The sequence below is a fragment of the Erinaceus europaeus genome, chromosome 5 (assembly GCF_950295315.1).
Source record: "Erinaceus europaeus chromosome 5, mEriEur2.1, whole genome shotgun sequence".
Taxonomy (NCBI): domain Eukaryota; kingdom Metazoa; phylum Chordata; class Mammalia; order Eulipotyphla; family Erinaceidae; genus Erinaceus; species Erinaceus europaeus.
In genome coordinates, this window is record NC_080166.1 from 47,024,122 (window position 1) to 47,051,136 (window position 27,015).

At 38.8% G+C, this 27,015-nt stretch overlaps 1 protein-coding gene across 2 annotated transcripts in view; it reads right to left on the reverse strand.

The window, feature by feature from the left end:
- Window positions 1–779: 779 nt before the first annotated feature.
- Window positions 780–27,015, reverse strand: part of CWC27 (CWC27 spliceosome associated cyclophilin) — a 224,467-nt gene continuing 198,231 nt past the window's right edge. Inside the window, exon 14 of one of the 2 annotated variants that reach the window (XM_007534137.2) lies at window positions 780–1,198. In XM_007534137.2, coding sequence (XP_007534199.1) covers window positions 1,036–1,198 — 163 coding nt within the window. In that variant the 3' untranslated portion in view covers window positions 780–1,035. The remainder of the gene's footprint in view (window positions 1,199–27,015) is intronic. The other variant, XM_007534138.3, reaches the window with a different exon arrangement.

Sequence of the window (27,015 nt, forward strand, 5' to 3'; positions counted from 1 at the left end):
CAGACGATAGGAAGAAAATGATAAGGCAGTACCAAAGTTTCCTCCAATGTGGGCTAGGCTTGAACTTGGGTTGTGTGCATAGCAAAGCAAATGTTCTTTCTAGTGAGCTATCTTGCCAGCACCTGAAGCTAAATTAAAAAAAAAAAAACTTGATAGGACAGAGAAATTACGAGGGGGAGGAGAGGCAGAGAGGGAAAAAGATACATACAGGACTGCTTAAATGTTTGTGAAGCTCCCCCCTTGCAGGTGGGGACTATGGATTTGAGCCCAGGTTCTTGAGCATGGTAACATGTATGCTCGTTCAACTGGTTCCACCACCACCCGGCCCTAAGGTTTGATTCTTAATAAGTTCTGCTGCTGCAGTGGGACCTGGATTGCATGTACTGTGGTCATTGCTGTGCTGAGGAGGGTAGAGAAGTGGGTAGGAAATAATGGTGTCAGGTCAGGCTGTGTGCAACAAGCTTGGCTGATGTTACTTAGTGAGGTATTATCTTGACTGGATCCATAAAACTTAGGACAGTCACTTGGAGTTTAAGGGATAAGTCATAGAACTATTGATTCTTATTGACTGGGCTACTTTTAGTTATGTATATGCAAAACAAGACAGAACAAAAAAATCTTTACACAATTTTAAAATTATATTCCAAAGTTAGCAGTCATAATAGAATTCCAAGGAAGTTTCCTCTTAAATATTCTTTCTATAAGAATTTCTTATAAAAAATTTTGAAAATGAAATAATCAGATTTTAGGGTAAAAAAAATATACTTGCACAGCCTGCAGATGGTTCACATGAAAACTGAAAGTGATTTTATTTCAGAGTCAGATATAAAAGGTCAGTAAGGAAGAAAAAAAAAAGCATGTCGTAGTAACCAAAAGCATTTGCTTCTGCCATTCCACTTTATATAATAAGGTAATAGTTTTTCCAAAACCAGAGAACAGGTTTAAAATACTTCTTTTCACACCCTTAAGTGATGTTGTGAACAATGGCTGTTAAAAAGCCATTTCTGGCTAGTTGTGGTTATCATTATTCTCATTTTATCTTCTTTCTTTTTTCTCTCTCAGCAGCTTTTTGCTCTCTTCCCTTCTTCTTTTATTCACTGGATTTCGAGGATCATAGATTTCAAATGTGTCTGAGTCTTGCATGCTTGCATCTTTCACTTTTCTGCTTTTATCCTCAAACTGAAGCACATGTGACATCCTAAAGAGGGAGAGAGATGGTTCAGTGACTTTGGCATGAGAACTGAAGCAGAAATTCTCTACTACATTGTCCTTGGCACAATGAACCATAAGGGCACAGAACACCAAGTTGGGTTTATTGTTTACTGGTCTTATACCACATGGAAACCAACTTCTCAGAAAATAAAAACTTGGAAGACCTGTCTAGAGTTTGTCCTATTGGTTTGTATTTCTAATAATGAGTCTCTTTGCCTCTCGCTCTTCATGTGAAGTTTCTTCCCTGAAGAAAAGTTAGCAGAGTTTTAACTCATAGAGGAAATTTTGTTAGCTTCTTTTAAAGAATACATTCATTTAACCAAAGTGAACTGAGCAGTAGTGCAAATCTGATGAAAAACCAGTCTTGATTTTCGGTAATTAAATGGATCAAGAGAAGGGAAAGTGTTCAAATAGTGTTATGAGTTTTTTCTTTCCTTTTCTTTCTTTCTTTCTTTCTTTTTTTTTTTTTTTCTGTCGGAGTTGAGGAAGTTTAAAATATCTTTTATTTATTTATTTAAAAAAATATTTTAGTATACGAGGAAACCTGGCCTTTTGCTTTTTGGCATAGCTCCATGAACTAATTTCCTCCTTTTACTGTTGATTACAACAAATCTAACCATCCTCCTTTCCTACTTTATCAAATGCTTACTGGTATTAAGGTATCAACATGTGCTTGAATCGTTAAGTGCTCACAAGTTGGCTTGCCTTAGCAGCAGGCAAATATGTATGTGATCAGCTCTGCCTTCATTTCGGTGGCAGGAAAAAATAGGAAAATCCAAAGACTACGTGTGGGGCCGCTGAATGAGTTTGGAAAGAGCAAACCTTAGTTTTTAGATATAAATTAAACTACTAAGGCTTTTCCCACTTAATTATTTAAGTGATTTTTAAAACAGGCATACTTGGCACTTTCTTTTTATCACAGCAGATAGGGCTAAATAGCCTAAAGGATTAACACTCCCCACAAGCCAGTTGTAACTTTCAGATGATACTGCCATACGGCTTCTCTTTTCTACATAAGCCAAGCTTTTGGGCGGGAGGTTAAGAGCAGACATCTCCCACTCCTTTTTTCCCACAGTGGTAGTACAAATGCTGAGGGAAATTTACTCAGGTGATAAGCTCCTATGGATATAATCAATTCTAAAGAATACTGAGAAGATTTTGGGAAAGAATCAAAATATTACAATACTAGTGATAATACAATTACTGAAAGTTTTAGTAGACATTGTTCACCAGGGCTGACAAATGGAGTTTCACTACCACTCTTACCCCCTTCCATCCCCCAAAAGCTTATTGGAATCTAGTGTGAATCTAGATCTAGAATAATCTAGAGTACACGTTGACTTACTAAATGGAAAATCAGATTCACATTTCAATACTTATTAATAATACATTCTTTAAAAAATATTTACTTATTTATTTATTCCCTTTTGTTGCCCTTGTTTTATTTGCTGTACTTATTGTTGTCGTTGTTGTTGGATAGGACAGAGAGAAATGGAGAGAGGAGGGGAAGACAGAGAGAGGGAGAGAAAGACGGACACCTGCAGACCTGCTTCACCGCCTGTGAAGCGACTCCCCTGAAGGTGGGGAACCGGGGGCTTGATCCGCAATCCTTCCGCCAGTCCATGTGCTTTGCACCACTTGCGCTTAACCCATTGCACTACCGCCTGACTCCCAAAAATACATTCTTTGCATTAAGTTTTGCACCTGATCCTAGTATATTAATTGACTTTTACATTTACATTGGTTTAGTAAACACAATTAGAAAATGCATCATAAGCTCACTGCTTATTTAGATACATTTATTTAGCATTTGATATTTTCGTACTGATAGTTTCCTATGGTATTTAAAAATGAGTCAGAATAAAACAATCCCCAACCCCCAGAATAAGGTTTGTTCTACAGTCATAGTAACAAGTGGTTATTTGAACCAGTTTGCAACACAGTCAAACCAGAGTTCATCAATTGATGATGATTTAGCCTAAAAGATCAGTGACAACTCATGTTAGGAAACGTAACCCTGAAAGTCAATTAATCAGTGACAGGCTCATGCTTTTGAAATTTGGCAAGTCAGTGGTGGATTCACTCCAGTGAACAAACCTTCAAACCATTATATTAGCTATCTTATTAATATCTTCCTTTACACATTCTTTCATTTAAAACAAAAACCATTCATTTTTTTCCTCCCAAATTACAGTTTGTTTTTTTTGTTTTTTTTTAGTATCCATCTCTAGGAGATATTGTTTATGTTTCAAAAAGAAAAAAAAAAGATGTAACAGAGGTGGTCAAATGAAAACATAAAAAGGGTACCCCCATGTTCTTTTTTTAATGCCATGACAGAACATGCAAAAATCTTGCAACTACTGGATTTAGTTGGTTCCGGTTTAAGAAATACAGTTTAGACATGTGAAAAACAGCACACACTCCACAGAAAGAAATAGATTTTCCTATAAATCTGAAAAAAAAGAGCTATAAATTAAAGTAGCTGTCTTTTTCAACTGTTTGTTTCATATACCACTGCACTAAACAAGTCCAACATTTTGATTAATAACAAACCTAAACCCACAGGAAAGATGGGACTATCAGTTTACAAAGTACTTCAGCTTGAATATCATAATACTTAGCATGGCTGGTTACTCAGCAATAATATTTAATCTTTAATAAAAATAAAAGCATAATCAAAAGGCTTCACCCATTTATCTTTCAACATGCCTTGATCACTTCATTTTAGAAAGCAAACAAAACAAGTTAGCATGATTTTCAGCATAATAAACTTCTGACCTTTGTGCCTCCATAAATCTTAGGCTTCACGAATTGAATGCATGTCTACATTTTACAGTTCCCTGTGAGAATACATATGCAGACTTATAATGCACACTCAATTCAAGTACATAAGGTCTGGTAGCTTATAATCTTGTATGTCCCAATAACTCAATACTATCCACTCTATGGCTGGTTGTGGCCATGGCCCAGAAGGAACAGTGTTTTTTTTTTTTAATTAACTACACATTGATCATTAACATAAAAATTTTAGAACTTGTTCATTTTAAGGCACAGACAAAATTTTAGTTTGGATTAATAAAGATTTTACATATACTCAAGTTCAAAACAGGAACACTGACTTTAATGTGTTACAGAAATATGAGGTCGATTATTTTCATATCATTTGTGTTCGACAGGTGAGTTTTCTTGTATGGTATTGTGTGGAATTATAAATAAAAGGAAATACTTAGGTTAATTTTACTTATTGAGAGGTGAGAGAGAGAGAGAGTGAGAGAGAGAGACAGAGACAAAGAGAGAGAGAGAGAGAGAGAGAAACCAGAGCACTGCTCTAGCAGATGTGATATCAGTGATCAAACTCTGGGCCCCATGTAGGCACACTGTACACCGGACTTGATGCATCATTCACACGACCAACTTTTCTGGAGAGGACCTATACCATGGCTAACCTCACTAAATTGATATCCACTTTTCAAATTCTCATATAGTCATGAGATAGATTAAGATCAACAACAATGAGTATTAAAGGAAAACATAGGAGAGGAACTCATTCTCAGACATACAGTCAGTAACTAAATGCAGAATTCCTATATTAAGAATTCGTATTTCATTGTAATACAGTTACTCACACCTGCAATTCTATGAGTAGCTCTCAATCACTGGTAGGTAAGTCTGTAAGGCATTCACTCCCATTTCCAAATTTAGGAACCCATCACCCAATCCTTAAATTGTTGTAGGTGCTGCTCTAAAATAATCTTTCTTGCACATTTATTTTATAGCACTCCTGTGGCCAAGAACCACAGGCAATGTTATTAGACTGAAATCAATCAGTCTGACACTTAAAGTCCTGTAACAACTGAATCTTCCTGTCTCACTAATCTTATTTCGTTTCTTTCATCAGCTCTCACCATTTTATAATTGCCTGTTTACTTAATTGTGAACAGACTGTCAATTATTTGAGAAGACTTTGAGGCTTGTTCTGAGTTTTATTCCTAGTGCCAAGCACAGTGATTTGTGTTGGGAATCAAAGCCTTGAGACCCTTTGTACTGGCCAGGCCTGCTGGCTGGTACAGGCTGGTTTGTTAAACTAACACTTGACCTCCTTTTGTGGGCAGAAGCTGTCTTTTATTTCTGTGATGAACTTCTAAAATGTCTAACAGGCTCTGCAGAAAGTCTCCTACTCAGCACAAACCCACCTTTCCATGACCCTTCCAGCACAGCACTCAGCACGCTGCGCTTCCCCACTGCACTCCCGTCAGTGAGGCTCGTTTTTTTTTCCCTCTCAGACTGAAGTGGGGCCATGCCCTGTGTTCATTTCCATTTCCCTGGCACCTAATGGGAACTAGACAGGGCTTAATTTTTTCTTATTTAGTATTTCAAACTTATTTTTACGAGAGAGAGAGAGAGAGATAGAGAGAGAGAGAGAGAGAGAGAGAGAGAGAGAGAGGGGCAAAAATCGGAGCTCTGTTCTGTCATATGATCGTACTGGGGATTGAACCTGAGATCTGGGACCTCAGGTACATATCTCCCTAGCCCTAAGCAAGACATTGCTCTCTTTCTCCTTCTTTTCTTCCTCCTTTTTTGCCATCATGGTCATCACTGGAGCTCAATGCCTCCACCACTATTCCCGATAGCCTATTTTTCCCTTCTCCCTCTCCTCATTTTATAGAGAATGAGAAATAAAGAGAGGGGAAGAGAGACAGAGAAAAGAAACACCGGCAGTATTATTCTACCACTTGTGAAGCTTCCCATCACAGGTGGGAACTGAAGGCTGCAGCCCAGGTCCTCATACATGGTAATGCGTACACTCTACCAAGTGAGCCACTGTGCAGCTTCAACAGGTATTTTAATGCAAAAGTTCTCAAAGTCTAATCCTAGAACTTTGTATCAAATGCAGGCTGCATGCGCAGAGTCACCTAGGCAGTTTTAAAACTACCCTGAAGGTGGCACAGCAGGTAGTGTTGGATATTCATGCATGAGGCACTGAGTTCAATCCCTGGCAATGTGTGTGCCAGAGTAATGATCTGGTTCTCTCTTCCTTTAATAAATTAACTAGTTAATTAAAGACTTGTCATTGTCAGAATTACACTTGCAGAGGGGATATAGATTTAACTGTCCAAGGATGGGGCCTCAGTATCAGTAGTTAAAAAAAAAAGTTTCCTGGTGGCTTTTAAAGTTAAGACCATAGCACTAAATTTTTAGTACTTTCATACTTTGCATATTGGTTTACTTTTCAGCCATTTGTTCTTGTTCTTTCAGAGATAAAGAACATTTTATTCTTTTTTCCCCCCCATGGGATAAATTTGACTAAGATTTTTTTGTTTATATCAAACCTGTCTGATTATTTTTATTAGCTATCTCTCACATCATCTATTTCTGTCTATCTCTAATTATTTTTTCTTATTTAAAAATTTTTTTATATTTATTTCTCTTGTTTTTTATTGTTGTTGTAGTCATTGTTGTTACTGTTGTCATTATTGTTGGATAGGATAGAGAGAAATGGAGAGAGGAGGGGAAGACAGAGGGGCAGAGAAAGATATACACCTGCAGACCTGCCTCACCACCTGTGAAGCGACTCTCTTGCAAGTGGGGAGCTGGGGGCTCGAACCGGGTTCATTGTGTGGGTCCTTGTGCTTTGTGCCATGTGCGCTTAACCCGCTGCGCTACCACCCAACTCCCATTTTTAAAATTTTTTCCCTTTATTGGGGGATTGATGTTTTACATTTGACAGTGAATACAAGTTTGTACATGCATAACATTTCTCAGTTTTCCACATAACAATACAACTCCCACTAGGTCCTCTGTCATCCTTTTCCAAGACCTGTACTCACCCCCACACCCACCCCAGAGACTTTGGTGCAATACAGTTTATTCTTAACGGGGGGGTGGGGGGGGGAAAGAACAGTTTATTTTTAGCTTCTCACACACTCAAAGAAGCGTTAAGTGGTCTCTAAACTTATTATTTGAACTGAATAATGTCAAATGTGTAATCCATTTTTTAAAAAAATGTATGTTCTGAGGACACGGCAAGGAGCTAGATCTAATTCTTAATTGAGTAGATACATAAGGGCATTTTATGTATAGAACTCCAGTCAGACACAAGGCGCAAAGCTAGGCACTGTGTTCTCCTCTCTTCTGGGGAAATGAACATGTAGACACCAGAACCAATGCTCACTTAAACTGCCTACAAAGTGTGAGACGACAACAACAATAACAGCACTCACTAACAGCGTACTCTACCAAAAGTTTTCGCATGCTGTTTGGTATTATCTTCACAGCAACTATATGGGGTGGCAGAAGAGATACTACTACCACCCTCATTTCACAGGCGATTCAGAGATTTCCTGGTCAAGAAACTTGTGGCTGGTTTGGTAAGTAGCTGAACAGATACTTTCATAAATGTTTTCAGAGGTAACAAATGTTTCTCTTGTGAAGATGGATTTAACTTTGCGAACAAATTACAAGTAAATTCAGTGCTAAGTCCAGTGGGCATGACAAAGATAATCAAACTGGGTAGTGTTTATTTTGGAATAAGAATCTTTAAAAATTTTCTTAAAAATTAACTTTATTTATTGGATAGAGACAGCCAGAAATTGAGAGGGAAGGGGGTGACAGAGAAGAGGGAGAGACAGAGAGACATCTGCAGCCCTGCTTTACCACTTGTGAAGCTTTCCCCTTATAGATGGGGACTGGGGTTTGAACCTGGGTCCTTGCACACTATAACATGCGCGCTCAACCTGGTGTGCCACCACCCAGCCCCTGGAACAAAATATTTTCTAAAAGATGCAACTCTATAAAGAAACAAGAATGACTACTTGTGTGGCTCCCAGGTGATAGTTCTGTTTTATTGACCTTTGAACCAGCACTGGTCACCAGTGCTTGGCAAGAATGCCTTCAATAAATGTTTGCTATAGCTAGTCACTTCTGTAACCGTTGACTGAAATTTTGGTTTTGTCTCTTTTCTCCTTGAAAAAAAAATTTTTTTTTACATATATATACAGTCATCCCTTGCCTTTCACAGCTTTATTCTATCGTTTTTTTTCAAATATATTCTTTAAAAAGTTGATCGAGAAAGTGAAAATTATACAGCAAATGCTTGTTTTCTGAGTCAATTATACACCCCTGTATTACAATGAAAATTAAAATGATTGTCCATATAGACTGTAGGCCTACATATCTGAGCACTGCTCGACCCTCCTTGTGGGTGTTTGGTTTCCTTGTGGGGAAGCCTAGCCTATCAGAGGTGTTTCTTTCATATGTGCTTCTATATCGCTGTGCATTGGAAACAGCTTTGCTCTTACAAGTGCTTGTGATTTCTGAAACCTTTATCTGTGCCTCACAATGACTCCTAAACGTGCTGCTTCTTCTAAGAAACTAAGAAGATGCTTGCCATCCAGGAGAAGGTGAAACTCTTGGATATGATCAAAGATGGCAAGAAAATCCTGGAGGTTGCCCACCATTAGGACTTGAATGAGTCTACTGTTTGCTCCATCCATAAAGATGAAAAGAACATCTGTGCAACGGCTACTGTCTCTTTCAACAAGGAAGCAAAGCTAAAAGGTTGTTATTTCATGTCTAGAGGGCTCTAGTAACGTTGAAAAGCATATTCAGAAGGTCAGAAACAGGTTTTCTATGCTCTAAGTACAAAAATATTCTATTTATAAATAAAGAATCCTACTTTATTTTGAAGTAGAGTCTGGAACTGATTAACTGTGATTGACAAGGGACAACTATATATCCAGATGCCACAGCAACCACGTTTATCAAACCCTTGAACTTTCCAGATAAATAATTCTCCTTCCCAACCCTATAAAGCCAGAAAAGAGGAGTCGGGCAGTGTCACACCTGGTTGAGAGCACCTGTTACAGTGCACAAGGACCCGGGCTCGAGGCCCAGGTCCGCACCTGTAGGGGGACAGCTTTGCAAGTTGGTGAAGTAGGGCTACAGGTGTCTTTCCCTCTCTACCTCCCCCTTCCCTCTTGATTTCTGGCTGTCTCTAGCCAATAAATAAGTAAAGATAATAAAAATGTTAAAGAAATAAAACCAGAAAAGACGCTAATACTAACAAACTAAGTGTATTTCCATTATCACTAAGTTTATGCTTGAAAACACTTGATTTGTTACAAGGAGCTTATTAAAAAGCCTAACGATTGAATGTATTTGAGGTATGAGACAGGAAATTGTACATATTGTCTGCAAACAGTCTTCTTCTACTTGCACTGACAGATTCTCATTTTTGTTACGTTAGGATCTTTAAGCAAACTCAAGTGAATAGTTGCCAGTTGTTACCTATGCTTGTCATTCGATGAGACTATGGATCAGAAATGTACTTGTTTAAGCTTAATTTGGAAGGAAGGGGAGCTTGAAAGAAAACTTGTCTTTGAAAAGTAAAAACAGTTTCTTGTTTTTAAAGAAGAATTTTCAGGGAGACAAAACAATGTTCAAGTTCTGCCCACATTTGATCCTTTGAAAGGCACATACCCTGCTCTGTATCAGAGATATTTTTGTCCATGTCACTGTCTGGAATGTCCTATCACCTCTGTCCCACTGGTCTATGTCCAGTGTCCTTTAAAAGCCCAGTTTAATTCCCATTTTCTTCTTCCGATCTTCTCTACTTACTTTGGGTCGAACTATAGTCTTTCAATTTCTATTATTATTTTTTCCCCCCGTGGAAAGGTTTGTGAACTGAAGTCTGAAGGTCTAGGCCTTAGTTACTATTCTGTCACTAAATGTGACTGCAAGAGAATCACACTGCTTTTTGTCCCCACATCTGTGAAGAGAGGGTGGCAATGTACACACTGTTTACTTTACCTGGCCGAAATAAAATTCAGATGCCATGCTTGCAAAGGAATGGTTTAAACATTTATTTTTATTTTAACTTATTTTTCACTTTGTTACATACAACTGTGCTGTATAAACAGTCATACTATTAAAAAAAAAAGCTTTTTTTTTTTTTTTAAATTAACCATAGCACTGCTCAGTTCTGGCTTATGGTGGTGCAGGGGATTGAATTTGAGACTTTGGAGCCTCAGACATGAGAGTCTCTTTGCATAACCATTATGCTATCTATCCCCACCCCAAAAAAGTTTTTATATATTTTATCACATGCACATTACCTATTTGATCCTCTCTAATTTTGGAGGTTTCTATGTATATTAGGATATGTACTGTCTAAGGTAGGTCAGAAGCCACTTAATGGGCAGAAACTTACAGAATCAAATAACTTGATTTTCTTTTTTTTAATTTTTAAAAATTTATTTATTTATCCCCTTTTGTTGCCCTTGTTTTATTGTTGCTGTTATTGATTTCATCGTTGTTGGATAAGGCAGAGAGAAATGGAGAGAGGAGGGGAAGACAGACAGGGGGAGAGAAAGATAGACACCTGCAGACCTGCTTCACGGCTTGTGAAGTGACTCCCCTGCAGGTGGGGAGCCGGGGAACTGAACCCGGATCCTTTCACCTGTCCTTGTGCTTCGTGCCACATGCGCTTAACCCGCTGCACTACCGCCCGACTCCCTTTAATTTTATTTCTAAATATAATTTTCATAGCATGAGTAATGCATTCAGTTTCTGGCAGTTTTTTTTTCTTCTTCTTTGTGTAAAGTAAGCAGTTCTGAGAGGAGACATGCCTCAGCACCATTCGTGTGCTCATGGGACTCCGGATGGTCTGTGTGACTTGAACACAGGGCTGTGCAGGTGTTAGGCTCATGCTCTGGGGGGGAAGCTACCTTCTAATCCCTTTCATATTTTCTTTTTTTAAAAAATATTTATACATTTATTCTTAGTGAGAAGATAGACAGATCAAAAGATAGACATAGATTTATGGTGGTGCCAGGGATTGAACCTGGGACCTCAGAGCCTCAAGCATGAAGATCCTTTGCATAATCATTATGCTGTCTCCTTACCCCCCTTTCATATTTTCTAATAAAGGAGCATCATGATTTTAAAACTGTTGTGATGAGTGAAAAAAAGATACTCCAAGAAGTAAGACACACCAGCAATACATCCTGTGTTTGTGGGACCCCCCCCCCTCTTTTTTTTTTTTTTTTTTACTTTTCTGTCAGTGTTGCTCTCATCTTCTGCTGATTTGGACTTTGGAAAGGAGACTTCAGTGCAGTGTTACCAAGTGAAAAAGTTGTGCTGTTGAGTTCAAAGCATATTCTCAAGGAGCTGCTGTGAGGACAATTCATTTTCTGGCCTGAAAAGGAAGTCAGGAGGAGGAGAAAAGTTGGTGGTTCTTCAAGAATACCAAAGGAGACCATCTGGGACTGAAACAAGACAGGACTAGAATGACTACAGGAACCCACCAAATCACCGGTGAGTGCAAACACACGTGGCTGGTGACAGAGAGGAGCCTAGGGAGAGACTAAGTGGCTGGTAACAGTCCAAAGGTCTATCAGTTGAGACAACACCTCCAGTCTGTTCCACCAACAAGGGGACAGCTGAAGGGAGGAGAGGACTCCCCAGAGACTCACCAAGTGCAACTCTGAGTCTCCATTGCTACTACCCTCAAAATCTGGAGCAGCGGCAAGGAGGGACACCGGGGGACAGAGATCTAACCAGGAAATTCAGGAGAATGTGGGGCTGTGAAAGTCTCTTTGCATAACCACTGGACTATCTCTGCCACACCCTGCCTTATCTCTTGGTAAGGAATCAGTGATTAAGTTAAGAAGCCTACTTATAACTATAAGCCCTCAGGCTCCCATAGTCTACAGAGAAGAAAAAAAAAAGAGGCTTTTAAGCCACTGAGCTCCAACTCAGGGACAAAAATACTATTGAAACAACTGTTAACTTCCACCACTGTGAACCCTTTAATTACTTTACTTAGACACAAGTCAATCCAGGAAATAGTGATCAGTAATTTGAAAAGTACTAAGAGAGGGAACTCATAACATAATATATAAAATGGGTAAACAAACAAGAAGAAATATTGGAGAAACGAACCAGCTAAAAGCCCCCCAAAGGGTGAAGCACAAAATAACGAGTTCAACATCCAAACATTAGCTAAGGAAATAATCACAGGAGTTAGTAAAGAGTTTGAAAGAATTGTAATCAGAACAAGGTAAAACAGTATCAGAACAGGGAAACAAAATAGATGAACTCCAGAAAACAGTAGAGGGTAGAGAGAATAGAATCAATGAGGCTGAAGACAGAATAAGCAAGATCAAGGACGAATTAGAGACAACTAAAAAAGAAGTAAGAGATCTCAAAAAGAGATTAAGAGATGTTGAAAACAACAACAGAGACCTATGGGATGACTTCAAAAGAAACAATATATGCATTATTGGCTTACCAGAGGAAGAAAGAGAGGGAGAGGAAGAAAGCATTCTTTAGGCCATAATAGCTGAAAACTTCTCTAGTCTAGACAACATCAAAGACATAAAGATTCAAGAAGCCCAAAGGCTCCCAAACAGAATTAACCCAGACTTAAAGACACCAAGATACATCATATTTAGAATGGAAAGGAATAAGGATAAAGAAAGGATCCTGAAGGCTGCAAGAGAAAAACAAAGAGTCACCTACAGAGGAAAACCCATAAGATTAGCAGCAGACTTCTCCACACAAACACTACATGCCAGAAGAGAATGGCAAGATATCTATCGAGTGCTCAATGAGAAAGGCTTTCAACCAAGAATACTATATCCTGCTAGAGTGTCATTCAGACTAGACGGAGGCATCAAAACCTTCTCAGACAAGCAACAGTTGAAGGAATCAACTATCACCAAGCCTGCCCTGAAAGAAGTTCTGAAAGGTCTTCTATAAACAGTCAGATGATCATAAATAAGACATATATCAGAACACTCTAAAACTCTACAAGAATGACATTAAAATATCTTCAATCTTTGGTATCAATAAATGTCAATGGCCTGAATTCACCTATTAAAAGACACAGAGTAGGAAGATGGATCAGAAAATACAACCCAACAATATGCTGTGTACAGGAAACTCACCTAACTCAACAAGACAAACACAGACTTAAAGTGAAAGGATGGAAAACTATCATACAAGCCAATGGCCCACAAAAAATGGCAGGAACAGCTATTCTTATATCTGACATGATAGACTTTAAAATAGATAGGATTAAAAAAGATAGGAATGGACACTACTTAATGCTCAGAGGATCAGTCAATCAAGAGGACTTAACAATTATTAACATCTATGCACCCAATGAGAAGCCATCTATATACATCAAACGTCTACTGAAAGAGCTACAGCAATATATTAACAGCAACGCAGTCATATTAGGGGACTTCAACACCCCACTCTCTCAACTTGACAGATCATCCAGGCAGAAAATCAATAAAGATATAAGGGAGCTAAATGAAGAGATAGATAAGCTAGAACTGTTGGACATTTTCAGAGTCATTCATCCCAAGAAACTGGAATACACATTTTACTTAAATCCACATGGGTCATTCTTAGGATAGACCATATGTTAGGCCACAAAGACAGCATCAGCAAATTCAAGAGCATTGAAATCATCCCAAGCATCTTCTCAGACCACAGTGGAATTAAACTAACACATAACAATCAACAAAAGATTAGTAATAGTCCCAAAATGTGGAAGCTCAACAGTACACTTCTTAACAACCTCTGGGTCAAAGAGGAAATCAAGGAAGAAATCAAAATGTTTCGAGACTTCAGTGAAAATGAAGACACAAGCTATCAAAATATTTGGGACACAGCTAAAGCAGTCCTAAGAGGGAAGTTCATAGCTATACAAGCACACATTAGGAAACAAGAAAAAGCACAAATAAACAGCCTGATTGCACATCTTAAAGACCTAGAAGAAGAAAAACAAAGGAACCCTAAAGCAACCAGAAGGACAGAAATCACTAAAGTTAGGGCAGAAATAAATAACATTGAGAATAAGAAAACCATACAAAAGATCAACGAAAGTAAATGTTGGTTCTTCGAAAGAGTGAACAAAATCAACAAACCTTTAGCCAGACTCAAAACAAAAAAGGGAGAAGACCCAAATAAATCGGATAGTAAATGAAAGAGCGAGATATCACAACAGACACCGCAGAAATACAACATATCATGCGAGGCTTCTATGAACAACTATATGCCACCAAGCTAGAGAATCTGGAAGAAATGGACGATTTCCTAGATACCTACCAACTTCCAAAACTAAGTAAAGAGGAAGTAGATAACATGAACAGGCCCATCACAGCTAATGAAATTGAAACAGTTATCAAAAATCTTCCCAAAAATAAAAGTGCTGGACCAGATGGTTTTACAAATGAATTCTACAAAACTTTCAAAGAAGAACTAATACCTCTACTTTTAAAAGTCTTCCAGAAGATTGAAGACACTGGAATACTCCCTGCCAGCTTCTATGAAGCTAACATCACTCTGATACCAAAAGCAGACAGGGACACAACCAAAAAAGAAAACTACAGACCAGTATCTATGATGAACATAGATGCTAAAATACTGAACAAAATTCTAGCCAACCGGATACAGCAGTATATTAAAAAGATTGTTTATCATGACCAAGTGGGGTTTATCCCTGGCATGCAAGGTTGGTTTAATATACGTAAATCAATCAATGTGATCCACCACATCAACAAAAGCAAGACCAAAATCCACATGGTCATATCAATATATGCAGAGAAAGCCTTTGACAAAATACAACATCCCTTTATGATCAAAACACTATAAAAAATAGGAATAAATGGAAAATGCCTGAAGATAGTGGAGTCTATATATAGCAAACCTATAGTCAACATCATACTCAATTGTTGTTAAAATTCGGAAGGCTCTAGCCGGGCGGGCTAGCTTCACGGGCGGGTAACAGAGACGCGGAGACAACGGCTGGGCAGGGAAGCTGTATTTCTTTATTCAGGAACAACGATTCATAAACTAAAACAAACTAATCACCAAACAGAACTCTGCTGTCTCTTTGCGGCGGCACAAGCACTCTCTCTTACTCTGGACTCAGGAACCCTCGAACTCTGAAACTCTTCCACTGTGGAACTCTCTCTTACTCTGTAACTCTGAAACTCTGGCGGGTTTCCTTCGGGGCGGGGCCAAGCAGGCCCACGAAACTAACTGGACTGATCTAATTCTCTTGGTGGGGGAGGGCTAGAACAAACCAATGTAAAGCATACGACAATTCCCCCTTTTCTTTTTAACTAAATGTCTATAGTATCAAGAACCAGTGTGCTGCTAAGGGAAGGCCTGAGGGGGCCATATCTGCCTCTGTGGGCTAAACTTTATCAGCTTAAAAAAAAAACATTTCTTGCCTCTGGGGTGCTACTTGCCTCGACGGGTATTTGCATGGGGGCGGGGACGGCCTAGAGTCCCAAAGGCAGCTGGCTGCAACTTACTTACTATGAAACAAAACTTGTTATTAGCATATCTACTGCACGATCCAACGTTTCTAATAGAGAAGGAATTTGAGACTTTTACATATCAACAACGTCTTTTAACCTTTTGTTACACCCATTCAAGATGGAGACACACCCTAGGTGTGGGCTGGAGAGGAAACCTCAGGCATTAGAATAATTAGCATAGCCATTGTGCGATCTACCATTACTGGTTTTTGTTATATATGTTTCTGTTCACCCCACACCCTTGATACTATGGTCATTTAGTTAAAAAGAAAAGGGGGAATTGTCGTATGCTTTACATTGGTTTGTTCTAGCCCTCCCCCACCAAGAGAATTGGATCAGTCCTGTTAATTTCGCGGGCCTGCTTGGCCCCGCCCCAAGGAACCCCGAGAGAGGGTTCCTGAGTCCGAGAGTTCCTGAGTTCCTGAGTTCGAGAGTTTCAGGGTTACAGAGTAAGAGAGAGTTCCAGTGTGCCAGAGTTTCAGAGGGCTCTCAAGTACGAGAGTTCCAGAGTGCCAGAGTTGGAGGGTTCCTGAGTTCAAGAGTAAGAGAGAGTGTTTGTGCCGCCGCAAAGAGACAGCAGAGTTCTGTTTGGTGATTAGTTTGTCTTAGTTTATGAATCGTTGTTCCTGAATAAAGAAATACAGCTTCCCTGCCCAGCTGTTGTCTCCGCGTCTCTGTTACCCGCCGTGAAGCAAGCCTGGCCAGCTGGAGCCATCCGGAATATTAACAACACTCAATGGTGAAAAACTGGAAGCATTTCCACTCAGATCAGGTACTAGACAGGGCTGCCCACTATCACCATTACTATTCAACATAGTGTTGGAAGTTCTTGCCATAGCAATCAGGCAGGAGCAAGGAATTAAAGGGATACAGATGGAAGAGAAGAAGTCAAACTCTCCCTATTTGCAGATGACATGATAGTATACATAGAAAAACCTAAGGAATCCAGCAAGAAGCTTTTGGAAATCATCATGAAATACAGTAAGGTGTCAGGCTACAAAATTAACATTCAAAAGTCAGTGGCATTCCTCTATGCAAACACTAAGCTAGAAGAAATTGAAATCCAGAAATCAGTTCCTTTTACTATAGCAACTAAAACAATAAAATATCTAGGAGTAAACCTAACCAAAGAAGTGAAAGACTTGTATACTGAAAATTATGAGTCATTACTCAAGGAAATTGAAAAAGACACAAAGTGGAAAGATACTCCATGTTCATGGGTTGGAAGAATTAACATAATCAAAATGAATATACTACCTAGAGCCATCTACAAATTTAATGCTATCCCCATCAAGATCTCAAGCACATTTTTTAGGAGAATAGAACAAATGCTACAAATGTTTATCTGGAACCAGAAAAGACCTAGAATTGCCAAAACAATCTTAAGAAAAAAGAACAGAACCGGAGGCATCACACTCCCAGATCTCAAATTGTATTATAGGGCCATTTTCATCAAAACTGCTTGGTACTGGAACATGAATAGACACACTGACCAATGGAATAGAATTAAGAGCCCAGAAGTGAGCCCCCACACCTATGGACATCTAATCTTTGACAAAGGGGCTCAGACTATTAAATGGGGAAACCAGAGTCTCTTCAACAAATGCTGTTGGAAACAATGGGTTGAAACATGCAGAAAAATGAAACTGAACCACTGTATTTCACCAAATACAAAAGTAAATTCCAAGTGGGTCAAGGAATTGGATGTTAGACCAGAAACTATCAGATACTTAGAGGAAAATATTGGCAGAACTCTTTTCCGCATGAATTTTAAAGACATCTTCAATGAAATGAATCCAATTACAAAGAAGACTAAGGCAAGTATAAACCTGTGGGACTACATCAAATTAAAAAGCTTTTTCACAGCAAAAGAAACCACTACCCAAACCAAGAGACCCCTCACAGAATGGGAGAAGATCTTTACATGCCGTACATCAGACAAGAGTTTAATAACCAACATATATAAAGAGCTTGCCAAACTCAACAATAAGACAACAAATAACCCCATCCAAAAATGGGGGGAGGACATGGACAGAATATTCACCACAGAAGAGATCCAAAAGGCTGAGAAACACATGAAAAAGTGCTCCAAGTCTCTGATTGTCAGAGAGAAATGCAAATCAAGACAACAACAAGATACCACTTCACTACTGTGAGAATGTCATACATCAGAAAAGATAATAGCAGCAAATGCTGGAGAGGGTATGGGGTCAAAGGAACCCTCCTGCACTGCTGGTGGGAATGTCAATTGGTCCAACCTCTGTGGAGAACAGTCTGGAGAGCTCTCAGAAGGCTAGAAATGGACCTACCCTAAGATCCTGTAATTCCTCTCCTGGGGATATATCCTAAGGAACAACATATCCATCCAAAAAGATGTGTGTACACATATGTTCTTGGCAGCACAATTTGTAATTGCCAAAACCTGGAAGCAACCCAGGTGTCCAATAACAGATGAGTGGCTGAGCAAGCTGTGGTATATATACACAATGGAATACTACTCAGCTGTAAAAAAATGGTGACTTCACCGTTTTCAGCTGATCTTGGATGGACTTTGAAAAAATCATGTTGAGTGAAATAAGTTAGAAACAGAAGGATGAATATGGGATGATCTCACTCTCAGGCCGAAGTTGAAAAACAAGATCAGAAAAGAAAACACAAGTAGAACCTGAAATGGAATTGGCATATTGCACCAAAGTAAAAGACTCTGGGGTGGGTGGGTGGGTAGAATACAGGTCCATGAAGGATTCAGAGGACCTAGTGGGGGTTGTATTGTTATATGGGAAACTGGGGAATGTTAAGCATGTACAAACTATTGCATATACTGTTGAATGTAAAACATTAATTCCCCAATTAAAAAAAATGAAAAAAAAAAGACAAAAAAAAAAACTGTTGTGATAAGGCAAAGTAAATGACTTCAGAATTTTAAAATTAAAATTAGTGCTAAAATTCCTTCATTACTTAAAGAATAAAAAATTCAGGAAGTTGTTTTAAAAGCCTGTTTAGCTTGAATGTTCCTCCCACATTATCTCATAATTTTCCTAAGGCTATATAAAGGGGTATGAGTCTGAGATTTAGAGTCAATTCTGAATTTGAATCACAATTTAGAAATTTAATATCTGTGTCATCTTGGGTTAATTTTACATATAACCTTTCTAAGTGTCCCTTGAAATGTAAACCAAGGAAAAGTATACCACCCTTCAGCTAAATATACATATATATTTTGTGGATTATATAGATCATTTAATGATCTATCAGGTTATTTGAGACAACCATTTTGGTTTTTAATTTAGATCTTGATAAGCTGGTATTATTAACACTTAATTTCTCTATATTTAACTACTGTCATGAGGTCTGTCAAGTTGGTGATTAGAAGCCATGCTATTTCTACAGTGTTTGACATCAGGTAGAGCTCTAATCTCAGGACTTCTCTCCATCACTGATTATAAACAATGTAGGGTTTTCTTTATGGACGGAGGAGATACCTCACCTGGGATGGTGCCTGCTTTGCCAGGCATGAACCCAGGTTCAACCCTCTAGCTCTCACAGCGCTGGAGGAAGCTATGGTGCTACTGTGCCTCCCTCCCATTCTCTCTCTCTGCGTCTCCATTTCTATTTGGAAAGAAAGAAAAAAAGAAAAAGAAAGAGAAAGAGAAAAGAAAAAGTCAGCCTGTAGCAGTGAGGACAAAAATAAAAAATTCAGACCTTCCTTATCACAAATGTTCAAAACCTCCTTAGAAATTAAAAGTTAGGAGATGAAAGTATTAACACATGTGGAAAAAGAAGTATGGGTCATTATGAAGCATGAAGAAGAAAGTTGAGATCACAGGAACTCCTATGATGGGACAGACAAAACCTGAAGTAATTTAGAGATCAAAGTATATCATTTTATAAATGTTCAAGAAAATGAGATCATTGGCATTCACCATGTCCACTAGAACAGGGCAGGGCAGAGATAACTGTGAGAAATAGAAGAGATTAAGACAGGGAAACTGAGTAAAGATGGAGATCAAAGAAAAGTCAGAATGGGAAGCAGAAATAGTGACTTTAAGGAAGCAGAGAAAAATACAGACTGAACTGGCCAAAACTCAGAAGAGGGACTGAAAATTTTATGGCAGGAGGAAAAATGGAACAAAATGAGAAACATCACATATATAGTGGTAGGTAAACTAAGCAAGGAGACAAAATTGACTCTGGCCTATGCAAAAAGAAAACAAACATAAAATCAAGTAGATTTTCTTTTACAATACACCATTAACACTTAAAACAACAACAAGCCTTTCTGGGGAGGTGCACCAGGCAGCCCACACACATTACCAGGCACAAAGACCTGGGTTCAAGCCCCTGGGCCCCACCTGCAGTGGGGAAACTTCAACAGCAGTGAAACAAAATGGCCTCTGTGAGGGGCAGATTTGCCATGCAGGCACAGGAACCCAAGGATAAACCTGCTGGCAGTGAAAAACACTTAAAAAAGTTTTGTTTTTAAGGAATGTTAATACTGCCCTTCAATTTGAATTTTTTTAAAAATGATTTTTTTTTTTCTTTTCTACAGTCAGAGTGGAGACCCTTATTCACGTACAACCTCACTGCTACTGGACTAACTTTTCATTCAGGGGGAGAGTGACAGAAAGATACACAGAGAGCGAGAGACACCAGGGCACTGGACCTAGTTAAGCTAGTTTACTGGCTTTCAATTTGGGGTTTTGAAAAATCAGCTCTCAAAAATGTCTTTTGTTTCCCTTAGTTGAAAAGAAAAAAAAAAATCCTCATATTAGAGAGCTTCTTTAATAAATACTGATTGCCGGGTGGAAGCACAGTGGGTTAAGCGCACATGGTGAGAAGCACAAGGACCAGTGCAAGGATCCCAGTTCGAACCCTCAGCTCCCCACCTGCAGGGGTGTCGCTTCACAAGTGGTGAAGCAGGTCTGCAGATGTATATCTGTCTTTCCCCTCCTCTTTCAATTTCTCTCTGTTCTATCCAATAACAACAAAGGCAACAAAATGGAAAAAAAAAAGGCCTCCAGAAGCTGTGGATTCATAGTGCAGGCACTGAGCCCCAACAATAACGCTGGAGTACTAAACAAAAACAAAAAACAACTGATTGCTATTGGTACAAATGGCAAAGATGCAGTTTTCAAAATATCTTTTTTTTTTTTCATCTTCAAGGTTATTGCTGAGACTTGGTGCCAACACTATGAATCCACTGCTCCTGGAGGCCATCTCCCCCCCCCCATTTTACTGGATAGGACAGAGAGAAATTGAGAGAGGAGGGAAAAGATAGAGAGGGGAAGAGAATGACAGACACCCGCAGACCTGCTTCACCACTTGTGAAGCGATCCTCACGCAGGTGGGGAGCACGGGACTTGAACTGGGATCTTTGAGCTTCGTACTATGTGCTTTTAACCTGGTGCGTCACCGGCTGACCCCTGCTTTCAAAATGTCTTCAACAACATGGGAATGCACAATTTCTCAGTTTCTTGCCTCTCTAACATGCTCAATATTCAGTAGGAAACAGTTGGAACAATCTGTAAGGTTTTCCAGAACAAATCTGTAATATGTATTATTATTATTTTTTTAGAGAGATCACATTCTTTTTTTAAAATTTCTTCTCATTATCTTTATTTATTTATTGGATAGAGACAGCCAGAAGTCAAGAGGAAGGGGGAGACAGAGAGGAAAAGAGACAGAGAGACACCTGCAGCGCTGCTTCACCACTTGCAAAGCTTTCCCCCTGCAGGTGAGGACAGCGGGCTCGAACCTGGGTCCTTGAGCATTGTAATATGTACGCTCAACCAGGTGCACCACCACCCGGCCCCATAATATGTATTATTATACCTATCCTGGGGTTTGGCTGATGAACTAGCAGTGAGCCAACAGAACAACATAAAGAAGGTGGAACTCACAAACAGAAAGGCCTGGTAAGCAGCTGGGTGCATGGCTAGCTGCCATTCTACCTCCTCTTTCAAAACAAATCTATGAACAAATTTCCTTAATACAAATTTATTTCAGAAACTATATGAATGTATAGAATCAATATAGGAGTTCTTTTCATTTCTTTCTTTCTTTTTTTTTTTTTAATCCAAAGGAAAAGCCAAAAGGGGACTTCAGGGGGCAAAGGGCTTAGAATCATAGCAATCACTTCTCCAAGACCAGCAACCCTGACAAAGACCTGTCTATAAAGAAGTCTGCTGGTCTTTTTCAGCCTTATTTATAGTCCTGTTTAAAATGAACACTAGCCAGGGAACCTGCTATATATATATATATATTCCTTCTATATATTCCTTCTTGCTTCATTTTATCACTAGAACTTGGCTAAGAGAGAGGGATGGAATGAAACATTTATATTGCACTGAACTTATAATTTTATGCACTCTAACGTGATGATATGTGTGTTTAGACAGAGACAGAGAAGCAGTGTCAGAATGAAAAGACCATAGCACCAAAGAGTCTTTCAATGTGATGGGGTCTGGGCTCAAACTCAGGTGATGTTTATGGCAAAGCAGCACACTATCCAAGTAGGCTATTTTATTGATCCTAACGTGATGATATTCTTTGTTTTTTTCCTTTTTTTTCCTGCTCAGCTCTGGCTTCTGGTGGTGTGGGGGACTGAACCTGGGACTTTGGAACCTCAGGCATAAGAATAAGAGTCTCTTTGCATAATCATTATGCTATCTACTTCCACCCTGTGATGATATTCTTCTGATATATATATATGTATATATATAAAATTTTTTAGTTAACTTTATTTATTTATTGGATAGAGACTGCCAGAAATCAAGAGGGAGTGGGGGGAGAGAGAGAGAGAGAGCGAGAGAAAGAGGTGGGGGGGAGAGACCTGCAACACTGCTTCATCACTCGCAAAGCTTTCCCCCTGTAGGTGGGGACCAGAGGCCCCTGCACACTGTAATGTGTATGCTCAATCAGGTATGCCACCATCTGGCCCCATTCTGCTTTATATTTAAATTGTATTTACAACTGATATTCCTTCACATATGGTGTCTCCTCTATTTTATTTTTTAGTATTAGACTAAAAAAACACCAATATTTCATCCATGAAGCATTATTGGTCATTTTAGAGACATCTAATTTCAAATTTGTATCTTCTAAGAATATTACAGGTTATGATAGTAACTAAAATTGATCACTATAATTCACTATGATTAAAATGATCATGATGGTGACTTCCAGGGGGGGTATAGCAGCAACCTAAGATCACAGTGGGGAACAACTACGCAAAGCAATGAAAAAACACCCAGAATCTCACATTGCAACTGCAACATCTGAAGAAATTCAATGAGACACATGTGGGTATAGGTACCATGGTAAGCAGCATGGGAAAAACTTTCAAGACAAAAAACAGCCTGAATCAGGAGCCCTGAGCCAGCAGTGGGTGGGCGGGGCAGCACCATTTTGATAGTCACACAGTGGTACATAGGCTTGGCCCTGTGAAGACAAAGAAAAATCTGATAAAATAAAATTATGAGGCATGCTCAGACTGTGGCTGTGGGCTGCCAGAGGCCAGAGTGCAGTGTGAAACAAGTCAGCAAGAACCTATTCTGTTTACCCAGTGTAATATGGACCACCCACTCTCCACACCCCCCCATATAAACAACATAACCACAGTGCCACCTGCTGGCCAAACAGCAGAATTCACACTTAACCAAAACATAGGGAAAAAAATTACAGCTGTTCAAACTCAAAAGGATTTGGAAAAAAAATTCTGAATCTGCATTCAGAAAGATTATTGTGAAGGCAATTCAAAATTCCAACTATCACATACAGATATAAATTCAGGATCTCAGAGATTATTTCACAAAAAAGTTACAAGTATAAACAAGGAAAACTCCAAACTGAGCTACTGGATATAGAGAACACTCAGCATGGAATTAACACTCACCTAAAAGAGGCCTAGCAAGTTGACTAAATCAGCTTGAGGAGAGTATCTGAGGAGCTTGGGCAGTGGCACACTGGGCACATAGTACAAAGTGCAATGAATTGCATGGCTTTATTTACAGTTCAAGCCCCTGGCTCCCCACCCACAGCAGGATTGCTTCCCAAGTGGTGAAGCAGGTCTACAGATGTCTATCTTTCTCTTCCTCTCTCTATCTACCCTTCCCTCTCAATTTCTTTCTGTCCTATTTAAAAAAAAAAATAGGCCACCAGAAGCTGTGGATTCACAGTGCCATCACTCAGCCCCAGTAAGTGGAGGCAGAGAGAGAAAGAGGGAGAGGGAGTGGGAGAGAGAGAGGGAGAAGGAGAGGGGAGAGAGAGAGAGAGAGAGAGAGAGAATATGAATATGAGGACTAGAAGATAAAACTATCATCACACTTTTAGAGTGCAAATCTATTGGAGAAGAAAAGTTCATGGAAAATGAAGCAATTCTCTGTGAAATAGAAAGTTCTCATTAGAAAAAATAATGTGAGTTATTGGGATATCTGAGGACAAAGAGGAGAGAGGAACAGAAGATATATTCAAAGAAATCATAGCAGAAAAATTTCCACACCTGAGCAATGTTCAAAACATACATATCCAGGCTGCTGCCTACTCAGCGATGTGGGAGAGAAACCAGGAACTCTGGTGGCTGAGTGGGAACGCAATGCCATGCTGGCTTTATTCATCTGCATTTATACTCTCCAGGAAGGAAGTGGTAGGGTGTAAAAGGAAGTACATAGGATAAGGGGGCAGAGTGGAAAAAGAGTAAGAACCAGTGGGGATTAAACCAGTGGGGATTAAACCAATGGGGATTAAACCAGGGCAGGTCTCAAACAAAACAGTGATTATGTAAATAGAACACAGTGTTAAGCAATGCAGGGGAACCTGGAATGACACTGATAGAAACAGAAGCAGAACTAGCCAAAGGAGAAATCTTGACCAACAAAGTATAATAGAAAGAAAGAAAAAACTGGATGTTGGTAGTGGTATAGTGGTGGATTCATAGTGTCAGCACTGAGTCCCAGTGATAAATGTCTTATCTTTTCAATTTTTTTTTCAAGTATGAAGAAAACATTAATATTTACCCAAACATACAGAAACTGAAGGAACTCACCACCACCAATCTTGCTTATAAGAATTATTGAAAGGAGCCTTGCATGAAAGAAACAAAGGCCCTCCAACTGTAAACAGGTGATCAGTGGTAGAAAAGAACTGGGAATACAAACAATAGCCACAGAAGCAGGAAACAGATAGGAAAAGGGAGGATAAAACTGACAGAGAGATATGAACAATGCTGGTGAACCAAGGCCAATTATAAAAGACATAGATATTAGGCCACGGGCTCTACATCCCAATCTTAGCCCTATTTTGGTTGGAACCTGAAGGAAAAGTGTTGGGTGAATTAAATCAGAGGGGTAAATAATGGATGACCTCTCATGTAGGTGGAACTTGGGAGATGGACTCAGAATAGGAGAACACAGGGTGAAACTTGAACTGGGGGTGGTATACTGCACCAAAGCAAGGGGCTTTGGGAAAGGAATGGAAGATGGGAGCTTTGGGGGAGTTGGGCTTCTAGGCTGGGGGTAAGAGTGTGTGGCAGACACCTGTTACACAGAGCTGGGAAATTATGCCCATGTGTAGACAACTGCACTATAAAGCATTAACCGCTCAACAAATTGTAAATAAATAAATAAATAAAAATGCCATTAAGATGGTATAATGGCTATGCAACAGACCTTCATGTCTAAGGTTCTGAAGTCCTAGATTCAAGCCCCAGTACGCACCATAACCAGAGTTGAGCATTGCTCTGGTATCTCACTCCTTGTACTTCTCTCATTAAAATATATAAATAAAATACTAAAAATAAGTAAGTTGTCATAGAAACAAACACTATAGAAATGGTATAGGTATCAATCATCAACTTGAAAGATCTCTTGACAGTTAAATATAGAGAAGACACTATAATTTTCCCGCAAATATATTTTTAATTTTTTATTATTATTACAATAACTAGTATTTATTTTATTTACTTATTTTTTTAAACTGTCACAAGGGCTATAGCTAGGGCTTGGTGCTTTCACAATGAAGTCATTGCTTCCTTTGGTTCCCTCCCCTCTTTGCTTTTCTTTCTTGATGATTTGCAGTCAATACCAAACAGGAGAAAAGATAAAGGCAATTCAAAAGGGCAGGTAATAGAAAGATTATTAGTTAATGTCTTTGAAAGATAATTTCGTCTAATTCATTAATTTCCTATTGGTTCTGTTCAGTGCCATGGCAAAGAATTCTGATTAAACTGCTCAGAAAAGCATGTATACACCAGAAGGCCTCAACAGAATATCCTAGATTGAAAGGATAAATAAAATTGAGTCTTAGCCAGACTCACTGAAAAAAAAAAAAGGAGAAAGGGAGAAGACTCAAATAAATAGAAAACAGACTTGTAAATGAAATGGGAGCTATCACAACAGATACCATAGAAATCCAAAGTATCATGCGAAGCTTCTCCAAACAACTATATGCCACCAAGCTAGAGAACCTGGAAGAAATGGAAGAGTTTCTAGAAACATATAATTTTTCAAAACTAAATCAGGAAGAACTATAAAACATAAACAGACCAATCCCTACCAATAAATTAAAACAATTATTAAGAGCCTTCCCAAGAATAAAAGTCCACGACCAGATGGCTTTACAAATGAATTCTACAAAACCTTCAAGGAAGAGTTAAAGTCTCTATTTGTAGAACTCTTCCAAATGATTGAAGACACAGGAATACTCCCTATGGGAAGATATTCCATGAACATGATTAAGTGACTAAGAATACTGAGTAGCTCTTTGATACAATTTGTCTAAAACAATTTTGACTTGTTTAATTTATGAAACAACATACTAAGAAATCGAAGGTGATATGAATTATTGTTAGAATCTGCAACTTTATTATTTTAAGTATTTTTCTATTATCATTTCCACCCTCTTAAATAAACACTTATCAACAATCACATTGTCATAATGTAAACAAATAATGCCTCTCAACAGCTAGAGCTGCTTTACTGGGTAAATCTGTTCCTCTTGAGGTTATACTTTTGATATGTATTTGTGTTTTTAAATTTCTAGTAATCATTGTCAGATGTTGAGTTCATTAGCCAGGCAGTGTTTGTTCTTATCCTTGAGCTTTTACTAAAAGCTATTTCTTAAAAAAAAAAAAAAAATCTTTCCATGCTCATGAGTTGGAAGAATTAGCATCATCAAAATGAATATTCTACCCAGAGTCATACATAAATTTAATGCAATACCTATCAAGGTCCCACCATTTTTCTTAAAGCGAACAGAACAAAAATTACAAACATTTATATGGAACCAGAAAAATATCTAAAATAGCCAAAACAATCTTGAGAAAAAGAAACAGAAATGGAGGCATCACACTCCCAGACCTCGAACTATATTATAAGGCCACTGTAATTAAAACTGCCTGGCACTAGAACAAAAATAGACACACAGACCAGTGGAACAGAACTGAGAGCCCAGAAATACCCCCCCACAC